Source organism: Gavia stellata, unplaced genomic scaffold, assembly GCF_030936135.1.
Source record: "Gavia stellata isolate bGavSte3 unplaced genomic scaffold, bGavSte3.hap2 HAP2_SCAFFOLD_44, whole genome shotgun sequence".
In the NCBI taxonomy this organism is placed as follows: Eukaryota; Metazoa; Chordata; class Aves; order Gaviiformes; family Gaviidae; genus Gavia; species Gavia stellata.
The window spans coordinates 369,503-391,740 of record NW_026777121.1 but is presented as its reverse complement, the minus strand read 5'-3'; the positions used below and the strand labels follow the sequence as shown (position 1 = coordinate 391,740).

At 49.1% G+C, this 22,238-nt stretch overlaps 1 protein-coding gene across 1 annotated transcript in view; it reads left to right on the top strand.

Moving 5' to 3' along the window:
• LOC132321701 (acrosin-like) overlaps nt 1–13,171 on the top strand; it is a 50,085-nt gene extending 36,914 nt beyond the window's left edge. The window contains 3 exon segments of the mRNA XM_059835146.1: nt 4,331–4,589; nt 4,869–5,014; nt 12,808–13,171. Of these exon segments, the coding sequence (XP_059691129.1) occupies nt 4,331–4,589; nt 4,869–5,014; nt 12,808–13,167 (765 nt within the window). The 3' untranslated portion in view covers nt 13,168–13,171.
• Nucleotides 13,172–22,238: the final 9,067 nt, after the last annotated feature.

Below are 22,238 nucleotides of genomic sequence, written 5' to 3'. Positions count from 1 at the left end.
CTGTTTTCTAGGATTGCCCCCAATCTAGGATTGCCCACGCTAGTTTTGAAGCATGTGAGGAGCACATCACCATATGGCTCTGGAGGAGTGCTTTACTGCACCGTGGGGCTTTTCTCGCAGTCCTGCACTGTGTGGCGCTTTTGGAGCTTTCTGTCGGGGGCTTTTTGGGAGCGCTTCACCATGGGGCTTTTTGGGAGCGCTCCATCACTTGGGTGTTTTGGAGCTCTGCACCCCGGGGCTTTTTTGGAATGCTTCACCATTTCGTTTTTTTGGAAGCCCTTCATGGTTTCACTATTTTCTGGAATGCTACAGGACCCGGCATTTCTGGAGTGCATCACTGCGCCACCCCAGAGGAGTGCTTCACCATTTGGTTTTTCTGGGAGTCTGTCACTGTTTGGCTTTTTGGGAGCCCTCTTTGCGGGGCTTTTTTGGTTTGCTTCACCAGTTGGATATTTTGGAGCGCTTAACCCCGGTGCTTTTTAAGAGTGCTCCATCCTGGGCTTTTTCAGAGTCCTCCCTCGTAGTGGTGTTTGGAGCTCTCCACCCTGGGGCTTTTTGGGAGCAGTCCAACCTGGTGTTTTTTTGGAGCTCTGCACCCTGTGGCTTGTTTGGAGGGCTTCACCATTTTGTATTTTGGGAACCCTTTACAGTTTTGCTATTCTATGGAATAGTAGGAGACCTGGCATTTTTTGGAGTGCTTCACCGCGCCGTCCTGGAGGACTGCATCACCATTTGTTTTTTTGGGCGTCCTTCACAGTTTGGGGCTTTTGGGAGTCCTTCACAATTTGGGTTTTTTTTAGGGGGGAGCCCTGCACACTGGGGCTTTTTTCAAGGGCTTCACCATTTTATTTGTTTTGGGAGGGAGCCCTTCACAGTTTTGCTATTTTTTGAAATTTTACCAAACCCGGGATTTTTTGGAGTGCTTCACCTCCCTGCGCTGCCCCGGAGGAGTGCATCCCCATTTGGTGTTTTGGGAGCTGTTCACCATTTGGTATTCTTTTGGGGAGTCCTGCACCCTCTGTGTGTCTGGGGGCTCTGCACCCTGGGGCTTGTTTGGAGTGCTTCACAGTTTTGTTTTTCGGCGGCCTTTTGCGGTTTTGGTATTTTTTGGAATATTGCAGAACCCAAGATTTCTGAAGGCCTTCACAACGCCGCCCTGGAGGAGTGCCTCACCATTTGGTTTTTCAGAGCCATTCCCAGTTAGTATTTTCTGGAGGAGTCTTGCAGCGTTTGGTGTTTTTTTGGAGGGAGTAGTGTACCATTTTAAGGTTATTTTGGGGGAAATTCTGCACAGTTTGGTGGGTTTTTTGGGAGTCCTGCAGCCTGGGGCTTTTTTGGAGCTCTCCAAGCCGGTCCTTTTTGGAGCTCTGCCCCCTGAGGCTTGTTTGGAGGACTTTACCATTTTGGGTTTTGGAGCCTTCTATGGTTTTGCTACGTTTTGGAATATTACAAAACCCGGGATGTTTGGAGTGCCTCACCGCGCCACCCGGCAGGAGTGCCTGACGATTTGTTTTTTGGGAATCATTCACTTATCTTTCTGGGGGAGTCCTGCAGCGTTTGGTGTTTTTCTGGGGGACTCCTGCACCCTTTGGGGGCAGTTTCTGAACTGTTTGGTGTATTTTGTGGAGTCCTGCACCCTGGGTCTGTTTTGAAGCTCTCCAGCCCGGTACTTTTTTGGGACTCTGCACCATGGGGCTTGTTTGAAGGGTTCACTGTTTTGTTTTCTGGAGCCCTTTAGGGCTTTGCTGGTTTTTGGAACATTACAAAAGCCGGGGTTTCTGGAGTGCCTCAGCCTGCTGCCCCGCAGGAGTGCCTCACCATTTTGGGTTTTGGGAGCTGGTCACCGTTACCTTTTTGGGGGATTCCTGCATCTTTTTTTTGGTGGGACTCCTGCAGTGTTTGGTATTGTTTTAGGAGCACTCCACCCTGGTGGGTTTTCGGAGCTCTTCACCCTTGGGCATTGTGGAATTATTGCTGGAGGTGACTTGGAAATTAAATGTATATTTGCATTTTTAGGAAAGGTACAGCACTGAAGAAACTTTCGGGGTGGTCATGCAAGAGTTCCATCCCGCAGAAGTTCCCTAGGCAACCTTAGGTGTTGGCAATGCCAGGGGAGCTTGGTGTGCTGACTCTAAGAGAAACTGTACAGAGGGTGGAGCAGAGTAGAGACACCGCGGCCAGGCTCTGTGATAAGACAGGAACTGGAAGGTGCTATGGAACAATGCGATGGAGACTCACCCTGATAACTAGGATAGGTACCTGGTCAAAGACAATGCTATTGTACAAAGATACAATAACCTATTTAGTGCGTGTAATGGTGTGTAGCGGAGTGCCTGGGAATGGGCCGACAGTCTCTCACCTTTTGACAAAATACTCATTATAATCTCATTATAATACTAAAAAACGCACCTCCATCCCAAAGCTACCCACCTCCAAGGTGCGACCACCCCTCACTGAGCCTGCGCTCTGAATTTTTCTTGGTCTCTACCTTTAAAAGCAAAGCGAGAAACTTTTACACCAATTACAACAAAGACAAATATGACTAGAGTCACTCAAGCTCCACCTGTAAAGTAAGAATAGTATAAAAGCTTAAGAGAGGAGGGATGTTAGGGAAGATACCATCGCAGACCTGCTCTGACATCTGGGATCAGTCGACGGGCTGAACCTCTCTTCCCCCCCAGAGGGATGCCTCTGAGTAAGATTTGGACACTTGGCTATACCAAGTGTGTCCCCCCCCGGGAGATTTGGCAACCTCTGTAGAGTTGTTTTGTGATTTAATGCGCTTGTAGGTGGCTATCTTTCGCATACTAACACTTGGCTATACCACGTGTTTTGTGATCTAGCGCGCTTGTAGCCAGGCTGTATTACTCATATTCAAACTATTTGTACCACCTTTGTGGGCAGTAAGAGTTCTCATTGAACGCAGTTAAATTCCTTAAGGGTGGCCGTGCTAGTTCATGCAACGTGGCTAGACTGAAAGTGTATGGAGTTACAAGTGCATCCGTAATCGTTAAGATTATATCTATCTATCTATACATGACTCTGTGTGTGTGTGTATATGTTTATACAGAACACGATCGGACTTGTAATACAGGAAATGGGCACCACCCAGAATCTAAGCCTAGCCGCCCCCAGCCCCTCTGATATCTGAGGACAAGCTGGAACGCACGGGGGTTTATTTTCTGCCAAATTGCTCAGTCCTTGTAACGTGACAGGCATGTTTTCAGTGGTTCACCATTTTGTTTTTTGGAGCCCTTTATGGCTTTGCTATTTTGGGGAATATTACAAAACGGGGAATTCTTGGAGTGCTTCACTGTTCCACCCCAGAGGAGGGCAAACTGTTTATTTTTTGTTTTCCTGGTAAGTCTTGCACCATGTAGGGTTTTTTTTGGGGGGGACTCCTGCACCATTTGCATGTTTTTCAGGGAGTTCTGCATCATTTGGGGTGTTTGGGAGTCTCCAACCCGGCACTTTTTTTGAGCTCTGCACCCTGGGGCTTGTTTGGAGGGCTTCACCATTGTGTGTTTTGGAGGCCTTCATGGTTTTGCTATGTTTTGGAATATTACAAAACGCGGGATTTTTTGAGGCCTTCATGTCACTGCTCCGGGGGAGTGCAGCACCATTTGGATTTTTGGGAGCCGTTCACCGTTAATTTTTGGGGGGGAGTCCTGCACCTTTGGGTGTTTTTTTGCGGGAGTCCTTCACTGTTGGGTGTTTTTTGGGGGGAGTCCTGCACCGTTTGGTGGTGTTTTGGAAGGCGTCCCTGCACCATTTGGGGTTTTTCTGGGGGGAGATTCTGCAATGTGCGTTTGGTATTTTCGGGAGTCGGGAATCCTGGACCTTGTTTGGAGCTCTGCAGCCTGGTACTTTTTTGGAACTTAGCACCCTGGGGCTTGCTGGAGGGCTTCACGATCTTGCTTTTTGGGAGCTCTTTATGGTTTTGCTGTTTTTTGGAACATTACAATACCTAGGATTTCTGGAGTGCAGCCCCGCAGGAGTGCCTCACCATTGTGGCTTTTGGGAGCTTGTCACCATTACCTTTTTGGGGGAATCCTGTACCATTCTTTTTTTTGTGTGTGGGGGATCCCTGCAGTGTTTGGTATTATTTTGGGAGCGCTCCACGCTGGGGGGCTTTCGGAGCGCTTCACCCTTGGGCTTGTTTGCAGTGGTTCACCATTTTTTTTATAGGAGCCCTTTATGGCAGTCACGCCCTCCGTAGCGCTGCTTTCCCCTTTCCATTATGAAGCAGAAGACAGGCAACTGCAGGGCTGCTGCAGCACATGGCTCCGCTCCCTCTCACCCCTCTCTCCCTCTGCCTTCCAGGCACATCACCATGTGGCGCGTGGTGATCGGGGCCACCCGGTTGCCTCAGCTGGGCCCTGAGGCCCAAGTGCGCAATATCAAGCGGCTACTGGTTCACAAGCACTACAGTAACATCACGCAGAGGAACGACATCGCCCTGCTGGAACTGGACCAGCCTGTGCAGTGCAGCTACTCCATCCAGCTTGCCTGTGTGCCCGACGCCTCGCTGAGAGTGTCGGAGCTGACAACCTGCTACGCCAGCGGCTGGGGTTCCACGACTGCAAGATGTGAGTTCCCAAAAAGTACTCGTGTCCTGAGCGCAAGTTTGGCACGCAGGGGAGACGGGTTGGCCTTCCTGAGAGCAGAGGCGAAAGCCAGAGTCAGGCTGCGGGGACGCATGCCTCTAGAGAGATGGGCCTGAGCCATTCCCCAAAGGGAGGCACAAGGGGACCACCGGTACAGTGCCTTCAAGGTGCAAAGCCAAGCCCTAGGGAAGGGCTTCACCCAGACAGGGGAGGAGAAATGGCAACGAGCTGCCTGGTGTTAATTCCTTTCTGTGCTCGCAGCTGGAGGATCAACTGATGTCCTGCAGGAGGCCAAGGTCCGCCTCATTGATGTCAACCTCTGTAACAGCAGCGGGTGGTACAGAGGGGCCATCCACACCCACAACCTGTGTGCTGGCTATGCGCAGGGTGGCATCGACACCTGCCAGGTAGGAGCGTGCTACGAGTCAAGCCCCAGCAGCACGGGCAGCCCTCTCACAACCGTCCCACGCAGACCCCAGCGCGTGCTTTGCCTGGCAAGTCACCCTCCCACCGCTGCTGGGGCTGACCTCCCCTTCCCCACCTGCAGCTCCTTGCCCAGTGCCCCCCTTGCCCCAGAGGCCTGCGACTCTGCCCACAAAGCCCATCCAGTGCTCTTGGCAGCCCACAGGTCCACAGCCCAAGCCTGGAACATCTGCGTTCCACACGTGCAGGGTCACTCTGCAGAGATGAGAGAGAACCCTACCTTACAGGCCCATGACCCCCTCCCACACAAGCTTCTGTACGCCCTGGCACCTAAGCGGGGCTTTTCTGTGCCGCAGAGTACAGCTCTGGCCGGTGCTGTGGGAGAGAAGGAGCCAGCCGTAGTGCTGACAGAGGCCACCCAACAACAACACCTTTGTCCTCTCTCCTCCGCTGCAGGGTGACAGCGGTGGTCCTCTCGTCTGCAAAGACAACAAGGCAGACTACTTCTGGCTCGTTAGAATCACCAGCTGGGAGAAAAGCTGTTCCAGAGAATGGCAGCGGGAAGCCCCCGCACCTATCATGAGCTTTGAGACTGTCATTCTTCAATCCAATGCTCTCTATCCTCCAGGGACCTAGCCCTGCTCAGCAAATGCAACGCACGGGGCTGGTTCCTTCTTTCCTCCCGTGACTGCCCCGCACTCCAGCATGGGAGCAAGGCTCCACCATACAGCTCTAGAAGGTAGACTGAGGAGATGAGGCTGATACAGGATTTACCAAAGCCATGGATGTCGTGCTTTAGCCCCAGCTGGCAACTAAGCACCACCCAGCCACTCGCTCACTCCCCCCAGGTGGGATGGGGGAGAGAATCGGAAGGGTAAAGTGAGAAAACTCGCGGCTTGAGATAAAGACAGTTCAATAGGTGAAGCAAAAGCTGCGCAGGCAAGCAAAGCAAAACAAGGAATTCGCTCACTACTTCCCACCGGCAGGCAGGTGTTCAGCCATCTCCAGGAAAGCAGGGCTCCATCACGCGTAACGGTTACTTGGGAAGACAAACGCCATCACCCCGCATGTCCCCCCCTTCCTTCTTCTTCCCCCAGCTTTATATGCTGAGCATGACGTCATATGGTATGGCATATCCCTTTGGTCAGTTGGGGTCAGCTGTCCCAGCTGTGTCCCCTCCCAACTTTTTGTGCACCCCCAGCCTACTCGCTGGTGAGGCGGTGTGAGAAGCAGAAAAGGCCTTGACTCTGTGTAAGCACTGCTCAGCAGTAATGAAAACATCCCTGCTTTATCAACACTGTTTCCAGCACAAATCCAAAACACAGCCCCATACTAGCTACTATGAAGAAAACTAACGCTACCCCAGCCAAAACCAGCACAGTCGGGGAAGAAGAAATTGAGAGAATATGCCACTTCAATCCTGCATCTTGTTATGAAGTTTGTAAAACAGGAAGGGGAAGAAGGCACTTGCTGAGTGACGTGTAGCATCTGGCCAGAAATTAAACATCCCCTGGGGTTTGCTAAAATCGCCTCTCGGTAACTTCACCAAGCTCTTTTAAACTCTTCTAAAATATTTTGCTCTGTATCTCTCTCTCAGGTTTGCCATATGCTTTGTGCCCTACACAATAACTATCCTGTAGTGCTGTCTCTGCCGTTGGGTATTTTTGCAGAAGCCGCTCAGTAGTCCGGTACTGCCCGTAGCTACGGCGCGCTGGTGAGACCGGCGAGAGCAGGTTGTTTGTAACAGCCCGACACACTCGGACAGGCTTGGGCTGCTGCGCACAGCTGAAAGGTGCTGTTTGTCTTCTCTCACTACCAAACGTGATTATTTGAAGTTCACAGGAGCCTTTGCTCTTACAGTGTTCAGGGTGGAAAAACACTTACTTTAAAAAAAGTGTGAAATGTATTTCTCTGTCTGGAATAGCTGTAATCGTAATTTAATCCAATTACGTTGGCTAAACACATTAGCTGGACGCTTTTGTTAACAGCCGGCTTTTTAAAATCTGTGTCCTTGGATGGCGGAGCCAATGCCTCGGGGAGCGGAGCAGAGGTGTTGTGCGCCGTGAGAAGCTGCCACCCATGGGCTGCCCGGCGCCCAGTGCCTGTGCTGGTTAGAAGGATGCAGTTAGTTCAGTTTTGCTCTGTCACCGAGGAATTAGTGCCCTGCCCCTTCGCACAAAATATACAGAAGAGTGGCTTGAGCACTCTGTACATGCTTTTACACCGAGGGCTTGTACACATTTCATGTGCTTTAACTCACCTTTTAATAAGTTTGAGGTTTGCGAACGGAGTCCAGTACAAAGATGTTAGTGAGCTATCCATAAATAACGCATATAAATTAATTTATTTAGAGCCTTCTCTTGGTCACAGACCCTAAGTAAAACACACAAGCTAAATCCACAATATGGAAATATCTGTCTCCAACTCCATGGCGGAATGTATTATTTTATCTTGGCTCACTGAGGAGCAGAATATGATCCAGCCCTTTGGGGCAAGTCTAAAGAGCAAGCAAATAAAATACTCTGAATTATTCTACCTAATTGAATAAACAACGTTCTTTGGAAACAGTTATTTGGCTAAACTTCATTAGACATAAAACTTCTTTGTCTTTTTTTTCCTGTGTCTTCCCAGGTAATGTCCTTCCTATTGTTAGGATAACAAGTATCCCCAGGTTTAGTTTCAGTAACCCGAGTAGCACGGCAGGGTATAGAATTGTTTCCAAAGATAGTAGATTGTGTTTCTGTCTAGGAACAAAATTCATATTGGTGGTGGTTTTGATTGCAGTTTGTGTGTTGCACAGTTTAACAGTGTCATTCGTGATTTTTATTATTCAAGGTGTACACAGCTTTCCATTGAGCTGAATGCAACATTTAGCTGATTTTCAGGCATCGTCTTTCTGATACTACTTTTGCTCCACCTTGCTTTTATGTAGGCAGCTTTAATGCAAACGTGCTAGTTAATATGAAATAAATGTAGTGGTTGTGCTTTCAATGAGGACAAGAATTCTTGACGAGCAGAGGAGAACAGTTGTCCAATGCTGCTCTTGATGTAACGTCTCGTATGTCATTGATGGAAAGCTTACAGTAGTGGAAGTTACTCGTCCTCTCAAAGCCATCCTTTCAAGTTACATTTTTCCTTCCCCTTGCACTTACACTACCTGTGCCCAAACTTCAGTGGACGTAAGGAGTTTTTCAGAAGAAATGTAGATTTCTGGGTGCATACCTGTGTGCTTGAGCGTTTGTCTTTGGTTTTCTTAACCGAAACGTTCTCAACTCAAGTGGAGGTAGACATTTTTCATATGTATTTGAAAAGGTCCAGACTGGACTGAAGCGGGTCATACAACTGTCACTCAGCTTTTCAAATTAAAAAAAATTGCTAAATTTTCCAAACAAAACCATCAACCTAGCCTCTGAGAGTGAAACATTGAAGCCTGCCTTTGGGTTCCCATAAATATTCAGATTCCCTTGTGATGAATATGAGGTATGAACCTGTACTGATACAGAACTTTGCTGCGAAAAGTTCACTGCTGTCCACCTTTCCTGTAAGCCCAATATTGTGTTTGATAAAGCAAAATACACTTCTTAACAACCCATCAATTAAAAAAAAATTACTGTTTTTTTCTTTTTAAACAGGCAAAACGAAGGCTGGAGCTAGGAGGAAGTGGCCACCAGTATCTGGCTGAAGGACTAAAGACTCCAAAGGGGAAAGGAAGAGCTGCGACAAGAAGTCCAGATAGTCCAACAAGTAAGGGAACTGGTAACACGCTGTATGGCACAGAGTTTTTGATTTTACTAGCTTGAGATCAGTGTGAACCAGCACGACAGGCTGCGTTACCTAGCTAAAGACGCGTGTTTATTACTGTCCTCGCCCGGATGTGTGTGCAACATCCTCGCCCCCGCAGCCAGCAGCACGCAACGGGTTTGCGGCGTGCGTCGATCGGTTGGTGCAGAGCCGCTGAGAGGCCGCAGAGGCTCCTGGCTGCCAGCTCTGTCCCTCCGCCCGCCGGGCAGCCTGCAGCCTCGCCATCCAGGGCCTCCTCTTCACCCAAGGACACGAAGCGGGGGATGCTTAGGAGAGGTAGATGCTGAGGAATCAAGATACTGCGACGGGCTCAAACGCACAGTTATTAGGCAGGGCTAATCGGGCCAGCCGCCTCCTTCCTCACTGGAGTTACAGCAGCTGATGGGCAGGGCTTATTCCCCCAGGCAGGGATTTGCAAAGAGCGGTAGCTGTGCCCCAGCAGCGTTGCACGCTGCCTGCTTTTTGTGAGCTGCCTTCTCTCCCTGCGGTACGACTAGATTACTACTGCCGCTGCTTAGTTGCTGCAAGTCTTCATTTTTGCACGCCTGCGTTGCCTCGGGCAGTAGGTTTCTTGCAACAGGCGCTGGGGGTGTAGCCTTGCCATCTTGTTTGGGGGATTTCAGCAGGAGAGTTAGGCTTGCAGAGGGAGGGGAATGGGGAAAGAGGAGGACTGGGGCAGCAGTGGTAGTGATGGGAGAGCAAGAGGTGTGGAGGGTGCTTGTCCCTCCTCACCAGTCTAAGTCTTGTTTCTGCTGAGGCAGATGGGAAAAGTGAAATTAGCTGAAGAGACGAACTTAATGCGGACAAGTTACACAAGCACAGTTGTCTTCATTAAACTGAACTTCGTTAAGCTAAATGAAGTCCGTTTTAAACCGAAGTGCGTTCTCGCAGAAGTTCAGTACCATTCGGTGCATAGGGTGCTGCTGCAGTGTTGCTAAGGCCGTACAGAGAACCCCCTTGCTGCATGACCAGGAGCACATCCCCGTTTAGCTGGGGGTCAAGTAGCCTCTTGCCCTTCTCACTCTGACCCTCTCATTCTTTTCCAAACCCCAAATTAAAACAAACAAACAACAATCATGCTGGTCTAAATTCAGAATGTCGCCTAATTGATAGGAATTTTCCTCCAGTTCCCCATGCAGACAAGCCCTGAAGCTACCAAAGAATGAGATACAGCAGGTTCTCTTTGCAAAGAGGCAATGAATTGGTTTTCACTGAAAAGCCATCATTTCCTTCAAAATGTTTCAGGGTAGCCTAAAGGTTTGCTTTCGGGTAGGATTTCAGTTTTGACTGACTTCTGCAATCAAGTGGGGGACCTGAACCTTGAAAACATGAAAATGACCACCAGATCAGCCTAAGATCCATCCTGCGTAATACTTGAAGCAAATGAAAGGTTTGAGATGTACCAGCCCAGCAGACTTCTAATAATGGCTGGCTCATTTCCCTTGACACAAAGTCCTCAAACATTTAGAGTTAAAAATTATTCTGATCTCCATATTTAAACTCTTTAACAGCTCATCTGTTGCTACATTTGTGCGTGAAAAGAGCGCGTTGTCTAGTAAGATCCAAGCCGTGTGCTGACTTCTAATTTAAAAGAAGTGGAGGGAGACTCTTGCCCAGTTTGAGCATTGTTTGGTTATGGGGAAATGATGATTATACATTGTGTCTTGCGTCAATCTCCTCTAATTCACTTGAGTTTTCTGTACGCCGTGCCGTGGAGTCTGGCGCTGATGGAATCTGTCGTTGTGTTCACCCACTGAAGTACACCCAAGTCCTGCTTAATTGCATGTGAAACACTCGTCTTACAAGAGGGGAAAATCAAACCCTGATGAAAGCTGGCTATCAGCCTGATGGAGGAGAGTCATAGGGGAATTTTTGGTATTGCTGCCAGAATAAATAGATACTAAAAATACTCTTAAGACTTCACATAGTGAAAACCTAAGTAGAATATTGCATATATGTATCCATCATGGAAATACTTGCATTTAAAAAAATGTATGGCTTTGCTCATGTACCTGTGACTTTTGGAAAAGTGCAGCTTGAAATACAAATAAATACCCAGTGGTAAGCTGTGTCTTAATGCAGAGGTTTGAGAGATTTCTGTAGTAAAAATGAAAGAAATATCTGTAATATGTATCCTTTCATTTCTGGATGCTGCTTTCGGAACCAAAATGAGAAAACTGATTTCCCTGTTTTGGTTTTTTTTCTCTTTTCTTGCCAAGCTCCAAAATCTCCTTCAGAAAAGACTCGGTATGATACATCACTTGCCCTTCTAACAAAGAAGTTCATTCAGTTGCTGAGCCAATCTCCTGATGGGGTCTTAGATTTGAACAGAGCGGCAGAGGTCCTCAAGGTGCAAAAAAGGAGGATTTACGGTATCACCAATGGACTGGAAGGCATCCATCTCATTAAGAAAAAATCCAAAACCAACATACAATGCATGTGAGTATTCATTATCCTTTTCCTTTCCTGCTGGCTGATTTCACTGTCACAGAGCAGCAGTATTTTTCTTCTCCCACCTTCCATTCTAACACTTTGCTCCAAGCAATCGTCCAAAACACCTTCTATCAGGATAAAGCTTTCTTTTCTCCCCCCTCTCCCTCCCCCCTCTCCCTCCCCTCTCTCCCTCCCCCCTCGAGCCTTGTCTCGAGGAGCCAAAGTGTTGGCTGGATGTTATCTCTGTTTGGAGAAAGCTTCATGGGCGTGAGGGGAAAAAAGGCAATGTCTCTCAAGAAAACCCATCGCTTCTCAAGAGCAAATCAGAAGAAGAGACAAATATTGCAAGCGACAGGCAGAAACCCAAACAAGTGAGAGAGACCGTGTCTGAGCAACGTCAGGCGGAAGCTGGAGAGAGGTGTGTGGTACTAGAGAGGCAGAGATCACGTTCCTGCCACCCTCTTCCTCGCGTGCAGACTCTCACCGGACTTTCCCTTTATTTTCTTCAGACTAGGCAGCCCCCAGCGCTTCAGGCCCAGGGGTGGCTGTGGGGCCACCGGCCCTGCAGCAGAGATGCTCGCCTGTGGGGGGGAGCTGCTGGCTCCCAGTGTTGTCCCAGCAGTTGGGTTCTTTACCCGGTGTGCAAGAGGCCGATACACACACAGAGGCGAGTTTATTTCATGTTTGCGCAGAGATGGGTGCTAGGTGGTAACTCCACAAGGCTAGCACCCCTCGGTAAACACACGGTTCAGCATTTCTACGTTCCCAGCAACAGTTACCAGTACTTTTTACAGTTGAGCTTAGTTGCCTTCGTTCCCATTGCCTCTTAGGTGCCTCGTCTTCACTTGAAGTCACAGCATCCTCTCTTTTTCCTGCGCATATCCTGTGAGGAAGGGGCTTTTTTCTTTCCTGAGTTGTGGTTATCATTAGGGGTGAGGATCGTGACATTACAGCCCGAACGATTATACTCTCGATACATCCAAAAACGATACAAACTACTACAATCAGTATTAGAAACACAATCAGAGTTTGAACTAAGCTCTGTAACCAACCCATTAAGGAGAACCCCATCCCGTGAAGTATTTTATTTAACCATCTCACTTTCCCTACTGTTCCTCATTAAAGCAGTTGGTAAAACATCCACCCATGGAAGTCGAGTTTCTCGGCATAATTTTGAGATGTGCCTTTTAAGAGTCTGGTTCATTTTATTCCTTCCTTTCCCACTAGGCTGTGGCCTCCATGGGGTATGTAAATCCCATTCAAATTGGAGAAATTTTGATGCTCCCTGGACCACCTCTGAAACAAAATGAGGCCCATTGTCAGAAGATAGCACTGCAGGAATCCCAAATCTAGGGATTATTTCCTTTAATAGAATGCTTTAACAACCTCTCTAGCCCGATTGGTGTGGCAAGAGAAAGCATTCTGAAAATGTATCTACTAACACTAGTAGCTATTTCTATTGTCTATATTTTGGTAACTCAGAGAAATCTAGTGCTGACAGAGGCCACCCAAGAAGAACTTAATCCTCTCTCCTCCGCTGCAGGGTGACGGCGGTGGTCCTCTCACCTGCAAAGATAACAACGCTGACTACTTCTGGCTCGTTGGAGTGACCAGCTGGAGGAAAGGCTGTGCGAGAGCAAAATAGCCCGGAGTCTACACCTCCGCTCAGCACTTTTACGACTGGATCCTGCTACAGATGGGACTGCGCCCAGCAGGAAGGGGCAGTCCAACATCACGGGCATGGAGTCATTTTCTCACCGCCTCAACTCCCTTTCAGAGGCCAAGCCCAATACCAACACAGTCGGGCAGGTTTAGCTCCTGCCCATTTCCACTCCAGAGGCTGGTGGAGTTCTTCACTTGGGTGCAGGAGCTCCTGCAGGTCCTGAGAGGAAGAAAGGCTTGAGCAGCAGGCTGAGCAGGATCCAGTGGAGGCTGCAGCATAGCAGCACTGGATCCTTCTCCGGCAATGGCTGCTCATCCAAAGGCAGCCTCAGTGTCAAAGGCCTGCTCTGTCCTGTCCATGCTCGTCCGAGGACACACAAATGCTGAAGGTGACTTAGCGCTTGAAATAAAGTTGCCAATTTTCACAGCAAACCATGCTTCAGTCCCTTTCAGTCTCCCGTGCGAGGCAAGGACTTCCACGCCCGGCGCCTGCAAAACGAGGCTGCAGGCGGTCAAGTAGGGCACAAAGGGAAAGAGCCACTCAAAAGGGCTGAAACCGGGCCTGGTCAGAGAGGAGGGTGCTCAGAGCCACCATGGGGTGGAGAAGACTGGCACGTTGAAGTTAGAACAGGGAGAGGAAAAAATGATGGGACATGCAGCCAACTTTGGGGGTAGGCATTAAGGCACACAGGCTGATGCCTAGGGCCTGGCGTAAGCCTTAGCTCCCTGAACAGCCTGTGGGAAACGCCTGAGCATGGCAAGAGAAATTGCTGAGCAGAGCAAACAGACTGAGAAGCTGACAGCAGTTACAGGGCCATGAGGAAGAGCCACATTTCACGGGTAGTTGAGGGGGCTTGATGGGAGAGATGCTACACTTCACAGGTAGTTGAACAAAGAGTTGGCGTCATCCTGGGGAGAGGGATCTGCCAGGGCCAGCAGTGCCCAGGAAACCGCATCAGTAATGCCATGGAAGTCCAGGGTGACCTAGCTAAGAGCACCTGCAACACCAAATCTGTTTACGGATGTAGCAAACCTGGGAGCAAGGGGGGAAAAATAACGGGGGGTAGGTCCCTTGCTTGGGAGCAGCCAAGGGCAGAGAAAGAGAGGAGCTGAGGAAGATGAGGGGGATGTATAAGCATGGAAAATGGAGAGAAGACGGGGATGAAGGAGCTAGTCACACATAAGCCAACCGCTGGTTGATTTGCTTGTTTGCCTGAGCCCTGCGCCTAATCCCCGCCGTCTGTCCTACCTTCTTTCTGAGAGCGCTCCCAAATCCTTTTCTGTGTGGCCCCACTCTGTACCGGGTGGGGAGGTGGGTCCCGAGGCCTGCCTGCTAGCCATGGCAGAAGGGAACACAGGTCCTAGGGACCCAGCAGCTGGAGACACCGAGTGTCGAGGGCCAGCTACTGGTGGGAGCGCTGTGTGCGTGTGCAATTCACTTGGGAACTTGAAGCTGCACCACTTCACGAGCAAGAGGAGATACAGCTCTGGAAAGACCCAAGGTCTGTGCCAATTACGGGGTAAGTAGTGTGACAGCCAGCCACGGATTTTAATTGAACTTAATTCCCATGCTAATATTTAAGGGATCCATGAACATGCTGTGCTTGCGAATCTGGGCAGTGATGTGTGTGTATGTTTGTCACGTTAAAGCTTCCAGCTTGTCCTCAGATATCAGAGGGGCTGGGGGCAGCTAGGCTTAGATTCTGAGTGATGCCCAATTTCCTCTATTACAAGACCGATCGTGTTCAAAATATATATATACACACATATATACACAGACACACACACACATATATATAATGCCAACAATTACAGATGCACTTGTAACTCCATACACTTTCAGTCTAACCACGTTGCCTGAACTATCACGGCCACCCTTAAGGAATTTGGTTGTGTGTAATGAGAACTCTTCTGGCTAGATTAATGAATAGTGTAGTTTATTAAAGGAACAGATGCAGAAGCTCTTTTGGATTGCCGGTGATAGAACTACTGCCCACAAAGGTGGTACAAATAGCAAGAATATGAGTAATGTAGCCTGGATACAAATGCGTTAGATCACAAAGGTTCCTAAATCTCCCGGGGAAACACTGGATCAAGGGGATCGAGGAGCTAGTCACACATAAGCCAACTGTTACCCAAAACTGTAACGAAGAAAACTCTCCAGACCAAATGATAGTTTAGAAAGCTGACATTGGTTCATTGCAGCGCTGGGTGCATGAGGGATTTCTCCTCCTAACATGCACACTGGCTTAAAATCGTAACAGGTATTTAAAACAGTTAACAACGTTAGTCACGCTTCCTGGTGCTACCCCTTAATTAACTATTGGTTACTACTTTTCTTACTTTATCTTAAAGCTACAGTTCTCTTTGAATTCTCTACGCATGCTCAGAGAGTAGCGGCCTTCTTTGGGTTGGGGGCTTTTTCTAGCTAGGAGGTGTGGTTTTCACATGAGCGTGAGATTATAATGAGGCAAGTTAACTTCAGGGCACTATTTTGGCACTCTGTTCTATTTTTCTCAAATTGGTCCTTGTGTTAATCGTTACTGCTAGTTAGTGGAAAGTTAGTGGAGACAGTTTTTATCTTTAACATGTCTAAATACCAGGTGCATGCGTTAGGAAGTATCTTCCTTCCACTCTTTCCATTCTTTTTCACTTGTTTTTGACCTTGTGTTTCAAGCTGTTCTCTAACATTTCCCCCCTGGAGACTTCTGGATATATTTTATAATTCCCATATGTGGAATTTGGATAATGAGGTGGGATTCCTGGGCACAAAGAGCTGTTAAGACTGCCCTTGCTATCTCTTGTGCGACCCGGGGGAATGGAGACTTGCCTGGCTAACACAGGATGCAGATAAGGAGGGGGTCCTGTGGAGGCAGGACAGCCCTGCTTATGGTCAGCAAAGACAGTAAGATAACAGGAATGTGAGAGGTCCTTTGTTCTTTGAAAAGGCTTCGTGTCCGATAACTGACCTTTGCCTCATTACCTGTGAAATGCACATTACAACTCACACCCCTGCATATGCTAATGAAGATTATAGAGGTCATGCTAAACATATATGACTATAGCACTCGTCTCTCCACCCAAATCATGCTACACGTCACACATGGGGGGGACACCTCGTCGTTTTGGGGATAACAGTCAAGAGAAAATGATTGTTAAGGTGGGAGAGAAGAACCTCGATACCTGACGGACCAGTCGATGGGCTGTGTTCTCTCCCTCCACCCCAGGCAGGGACGCCTCTCTGGGTAAGCGCTGCGCCTCTCACCCTCTGGGTGACAGTTATCCCCGGGTTCTTGTATTACTATCAAGTCTGCTAGCAATATTACCCTTAATTAGTAGCTCTGTTGTAGTTAGTGAATTTATCAACGGCAATCTCGAATCTGTTTCTGTCGCTTTCAATAAAATAACTCATTTCAATTTTTGTGCATCTGCTCAGTGCAAGTCCTCTTGCTGGGGCTCTGATAAATGGGTCAGTGAAAGCCCTGGGACTCTGACAGACAAATTTCGAAACTGCATTCCTTTAACGCGACACCATAAGTCTCAATCTCCCTTTACTTAGGTTCCACCACTTAGACAGAAGGTGGTGGCATTTGTCACTTTTCTAATTAGGCCTCAAATCTATCCCATCTTCTTACAACCTGGAAAAGAAACAGAAATAGATAATATTTCAAATTTAACTTGATTATGCAATAATACAGCCTTTAAGAGTCCTGTTGAAATGGTTCTCTTCTTGTTGTTGTCAAACTCTGACGGAGGAGTTGGTTAACTCATGCATAGTAGATCCAGGACCTTTCCAGTAGTTGAGACATGAGTTCAGTCTGTGTTCATTGTAACAATTCAGCAATGTAGTTAGGGCATAGATGATCACCGTTTAAGGTTTGGTAACTTCCCTCTCTGATAAGGTTTATCCAAAAGGGTTTGTCTTACAGCTAAATTGTTTAAATCTTTGGTATCAATCCCCTCTTTTGAAGTAGTTAGATTTTCTTACCACTTCCATATATTATTCCTGTAAAACATCACTACCACTTGTGGAATAATTGCTGGAGGTAACTTAGAAATTAAATTTATATTGAAGGTACAGCACTGAAGAAATCTTCAGGGTGGCCTGTGCTGCGTCTGCGTTTCACTGGGCTTTGTGCCGGAAGGCTGACACTGCTTGGGTACGCCTGCCTTAGTTGGCTTGCACATCTCTGCTTGCGTGCCGCGGCTATAACCAGACCGGCTCTTCAATGTCCAGACATGTGCCTACTGCCTGGAGCAGTTCTGTTCTCTGGCGTATGCTTTTTGGGAAGGAGCTGGTGGCAAACGGCTGCAGGGAGCAGGGTGGCAGTGAACTTCCCAAAGAGGCTATGATGCCCCACTTATTTCCTGCCAGCTACTAGCAGGCAGTGCTTGGACCCAGGCGCTGCTGCCTGCCACGGGGCCTGCACGCCCTCATCCCACAAGCACAGCATTTGGCAGGGGGAGGGTCTGTCGGGGGTGTCCGATGCCAGCTTCTGCCTCCCCTCATGCTTGGAGGCCACCACGCCCAGCACCCGGAACCAGCGACTCTGTGACATCAGCCCCGGAACCAAGGTTGCCGCACTGGTGGCGACGAGCTCTCCGTTCTTGCAGCTGCCACGTGTTGCTGGCAGCGATGAATTTGCTCCCCCTCCTCGTCCTGCTGGCCCTGTGCTGGCCTGCACACAGCACATGTGGGTAAGTGGCCCGAGGCTCTGACTGGGAACTTGGGCAACCCTTATGGGGGTCACTGGAGGGTGCCTGCTCGTTCCCTTGAGCCTCGCCACAGCTTCCTGAACCCCACCTGGGAACCTCAGTTCCTTGCCAGCACCCATGCTGCTGGCACAACTGGCCTGCGGGGACAAAGCAGAAACAGGGGTGGATGCACGCACGCCCCACGGGGTTCCCTGGCCTTGCTGTCCACGCAACGGCATGTGGAGCGGGAAGACGGCTGACTCGTAGCCTGAAGAGCAGCAAGCCCTCGAGCAGGACAGTAAGGAGTTTCTGTTTCCAGAGGGACCTGTGCGCTCCGGCCCATGGCTTCTCACTACGGCATGTCACGCGTCGTGGGTGGCACAGATGCCCAGCCAGCGACCTGGCCCCTCCTGGATCATCGGCATCCAGCATCCCTGGAAAACGGGCACAGGGCATCTGTGCGGAGGGTCCCTCATCAGCCCACAGTGGGTCCTCGCGGCAGCCCACCTCTTCACTGAGGCCAGATAAGGAGGAGCAGGGAATGGGGGTATCCCCACAGCACTAGCAGGTGCCCTGTGCACGGCACCATGTGCTACTCCCGTCCCGTCCCGTTCCCTTGCAGCACGCCCCGTGCCTGGGCACTCCAGGGCCCAGCTGACAGACTGCTCAGGAGAAGGCTGGGCTTGTGCCACTGCTTCCTAGCAGCCTCCGAGTGCACGCAAGTGCTAAAACTGACAGTTCTTCCAATAAAATGGCCAATTTTCACAGCTAACCATGCGGACAAACCCCTCGGCGGTCGCGCAGCGGGACGGGCAGGCCCGCGCTGCCGCGCCGCTGCCGCTGCCCACCCCGCCGGGCGGCGCAGCCGCGCTCTCTCTCGCGAGGCTGCGTCCCAGAGCGCGTGCACCGGTTTGGCCGCTGCCGACCGCCGTCGCGGCGCTGCTGCGCGCGCGCGGGGGCTTGAGGCGGGGCGCGGCGGCCGCGATGGCGGAGCCCTGCTGAGGGCGTGCGGGGCCCGGCGGGGTGAGAGCCGGGGCTCGCCGTGGAGGCCCCTTCCCCTTCCCCACTCTCTCCCCTCCCCCCTCTCCCTCCCCCTACTCTCTCCCCTTTCCCTCCCCCCACTCTCTCCCCCCACTCCCTCCCCCCACTCTCTCCCCTCTCCCTCCCCCCACTCTCTCCCCTCTCCCTCTCCCCTCTCCCTCCCCCCTCTCCCTCCCCCCACTCTCTCCCCCCTCTCTCTCCCCCCACTCTCTCCCCCCTCTCTCTCCCCCCACTCTCTCCCCCCACTCTCTCCCCCCTCTCCCTCCCCTCTCCCTCCCCTCTCCCTCCCCCCTCTCCCTCCCCCCTCTCCCTCCCCCCACTCCCTCCCCCCACTCTCTCCCCCCCTCCCTCCCCCCACTCCCTCCCCCCACTCTCTCCCCCCTCTCTCTCCCCCCACTCTCTCCCCCCTCTCCCTCCCCCACTCCCTCCCCCGCTCCTTCTCCCCACCCCCCCCCGCGCGATGCTCCCGTCCTCTGCGGGGCCTCCTCTGGGCTGCGCGTTAAAGCCGGGGGGGGGTGGCCCCTTTGGCGGGAGCCTCCAGAGGTTCTGGCGGCCGGGTTGCTGCCCGGGGGTCGGGTGCCGTCAGCGAGTCAGCGTGTGTACCCGGTCTGAAGGAGGTCAGAGTGAGCAAGAAACGCGTTTCTGCAAAGGGGGCATGAATGCTTGTTGGACAAGAACACGAACTCATGGTTCTCTGTCCGCTAGTTCTGCTCGTTCCTGCCATGGCTTTGTGTTCTTTTTTTTCCCCAGGATTATTCTCCAAGAGGATTTAGACCTTGCTTCAGAAGGTATGACTTTTCTTTTGGCTGTATTCGTTCTTTTGGGGGCCACGGAAATAAACTAAGCTGCTTTGTTTTGCAGCTGCTCCATTATAGCAGGTATTTTTCTGGAAGAGAGAAAAAACAACAAATCAAAACCTTTTTTCCTTCCCTGTATTGAGTAGATAACTTTACCTATTTGTACATACTGTTAGTGGTATAAAGTATATAATCATATTTTGATGTAAAAAATCAGAATATTTACAACAGTATAAAGTGGTGTAAGAGATGTCGCCTCACCCCCCCCCCCCCCCAGTATTCTTTATTGCTAGACTTTCCACAGCTTTTTATTTTGGTTCATCCTTTGTGGCATTTTTAGCGATCCTGGGATTTTTGATCTAGAAGAATGCTAAACGCTTCTATATCTTTGTCAGATGCATCCTCTTTGTGACATCATCATATTCCTTTTTAAGTTAAATGTTATAAAAGTTATATGAAGTTTGATTTTGAAGTGTACTTTGCAAGATGGACTGAAGGACTCACACCGGGGGAAAATGCACAGGTGTTTAACTTCTTATGTCCTTGAGTAATTCAGTTGTGTACAAAATACTTTGAGGTGTTGCCAGTAGCCTGAGATTTCTGTTCCTGAAATCTGGTTTTAAAGAAATGAAAGCCTTGTTTCTTTTGTTCTTCACTGCCAGTTAGGAAAGTGTTGTGTTTTCCCTGTAAACTGTGTGAAATGCCCCTGTGTGATTTCCTTAGTAAACTGTTGAGACATGTACAAAACCAAGTTTCCAATGCTAAATCAGACATTATTCTGATGAAGAATTACACACAGCACAGTGTGAGGCGTGTAATTAATGCATAGCTTTGTTTTGTTTTTCACAGGCTCCTTTAGTAAATAACTTTTTTTTCCTTTCCTGACAACTGATCTGGATCTTGAGATCTGCTGGGAGCTATAGATGCGTGTATATTTATTTTCTTGTGGAAAATATAAATAGATTGTAATGATTTTCTCGTGTATTATATGAGCCAGATGGTAATTGGCTATTTGATGTTAGCTAGGTGTAGTTGTTTAACACCTTGTACCTGAGGACAGGAATTTTTCTTTTGCTGTCCTAATGGATGAAGTAATTCAGATGAAAGTCCTGTGGGATCGGGAATTCTAGGAATAGTTTGGTTTCTTTTCAAAAGGACTATGAAGACATTGAAATACTGTGCACCTGTTTTCAGCACACAAATAAAAGAGCCAGAACAACCTCTGAAGGAGGCGCTTGAATGCTGTGTCTTTCATTCTTCTGTGATGTGAGTGGAAGCATATCTATCGCATAACATGAACTCAGTATTCCACTGTGCTGCCTGACATGGTTAAGAATACTTGTATCTTGGATATGTCACGTCAGAGGAGCTGCAGGGTTTTTGAGTTAGAAGATGGCAAGGTACAGATTATTAAAAAAAAAATTAAAAAACTCTCTCTGGTTTGTGGCTTTCTCCCTGGCTGTGTTTGAGATCTCGGGGGAAGAGGGCCTCAGGAAATATCTCTGGGTAGTTGATTGTTTTTATGTGCTCACCTTCCCTCATCTATATGATCTGTCGCAGGTATATGTAGAAATACATCTGACTTTTCTTTATGAGAACATATGCAGTAGATACTAGGCCTTGGCTTTGTATTCAAATGCTTGCTAATACCAGTCTTCTCTAATGCTTCTTGAAGATGCCTGCTGCCTGTGAACCAGTGCTTGAAGCTATTGAAGACACTGTGTCAGCAGAAGACTTGAAGCCACGTGATCGGCAGTTTGTAAGAAAGAATGTTTTTCCAAAAGTGCGAAAACGCAATTCACAAAAAAATACTCAGGCAGACGATGATCCCCCAAGTGACAGGTAAATTCTTCCATCAACCCTATCTTGTTGCTTTGCTCGTATCTTGTGTGCACTGTCAGCTTCTAAAAATAAGGTGGAAGTTCTCATTGTCTCATAGTGTAAAATTTGAATACAAGATAAAAATGAGTAAAATAGTGTTGATAAAATGTAGTGATAATGAACAATAAATCCTGGGCAGATTTCTTGCCCTAGACAAACTTTCTCTAGAAATCAGTTATGACTGAGATATTGATTAATGGAGTAATCAGACTGGAAAAATGGTTCCTGTTACTTCAGCTTGTATGTGTAAAACATTTCTGAAAAATTGTCTGCTTCGCCTTAATTACCTAAATAGAAGCTGAGCTCTTCAAAATGCAGTCCTGGAGTAGCCTTGTGCCATCTGGAATGAGAAATAAGAATAAAATTCTGAGAATCACGAAAGGATTGAGGCTGGAGGGGACCTCTGGAGGTCATCTTCTCCAAACCCCCTGCTTCAGCAGGGCCACCTACAGCCAGGTGGCCAGGACCGTGCCTAGCTAGTTTTTGAATAGCTCTAAAGAGGGAGATTCCACCACCTCCTTGGGCAACCTGTGCCAGCGCTCAGTCAGCCTCACAGTCAAAAAGTGTTTCGTGATGTTCAGAGGGACCCTGTGTTTCAGTTTGTGCCCGTTGCCTCCTGGCCTGTCACTGGGCACCGCTGAAAAGAGCCTGTGTCTGTCCTCTTTGGACCCTCCCTTCAGGTATTTAATATCCATTGATGAGCTTCCCCCGAGCCTTTCTCTTGCAGGCTGAACAGTGCCAGCTCTCTCAGCCTCTCCTCTTAGGAGAGATGCTCCAGTCCCTTAACCATCTTCATGGCCCTTTGTTGGACTGTCTCCAGTATGTCCATCTCTCTCTTGTGGGTGCATCCCATCAGGGCCCAGGGACTTAGGTATGTCCAGTTTGCTGAAGTATTCCC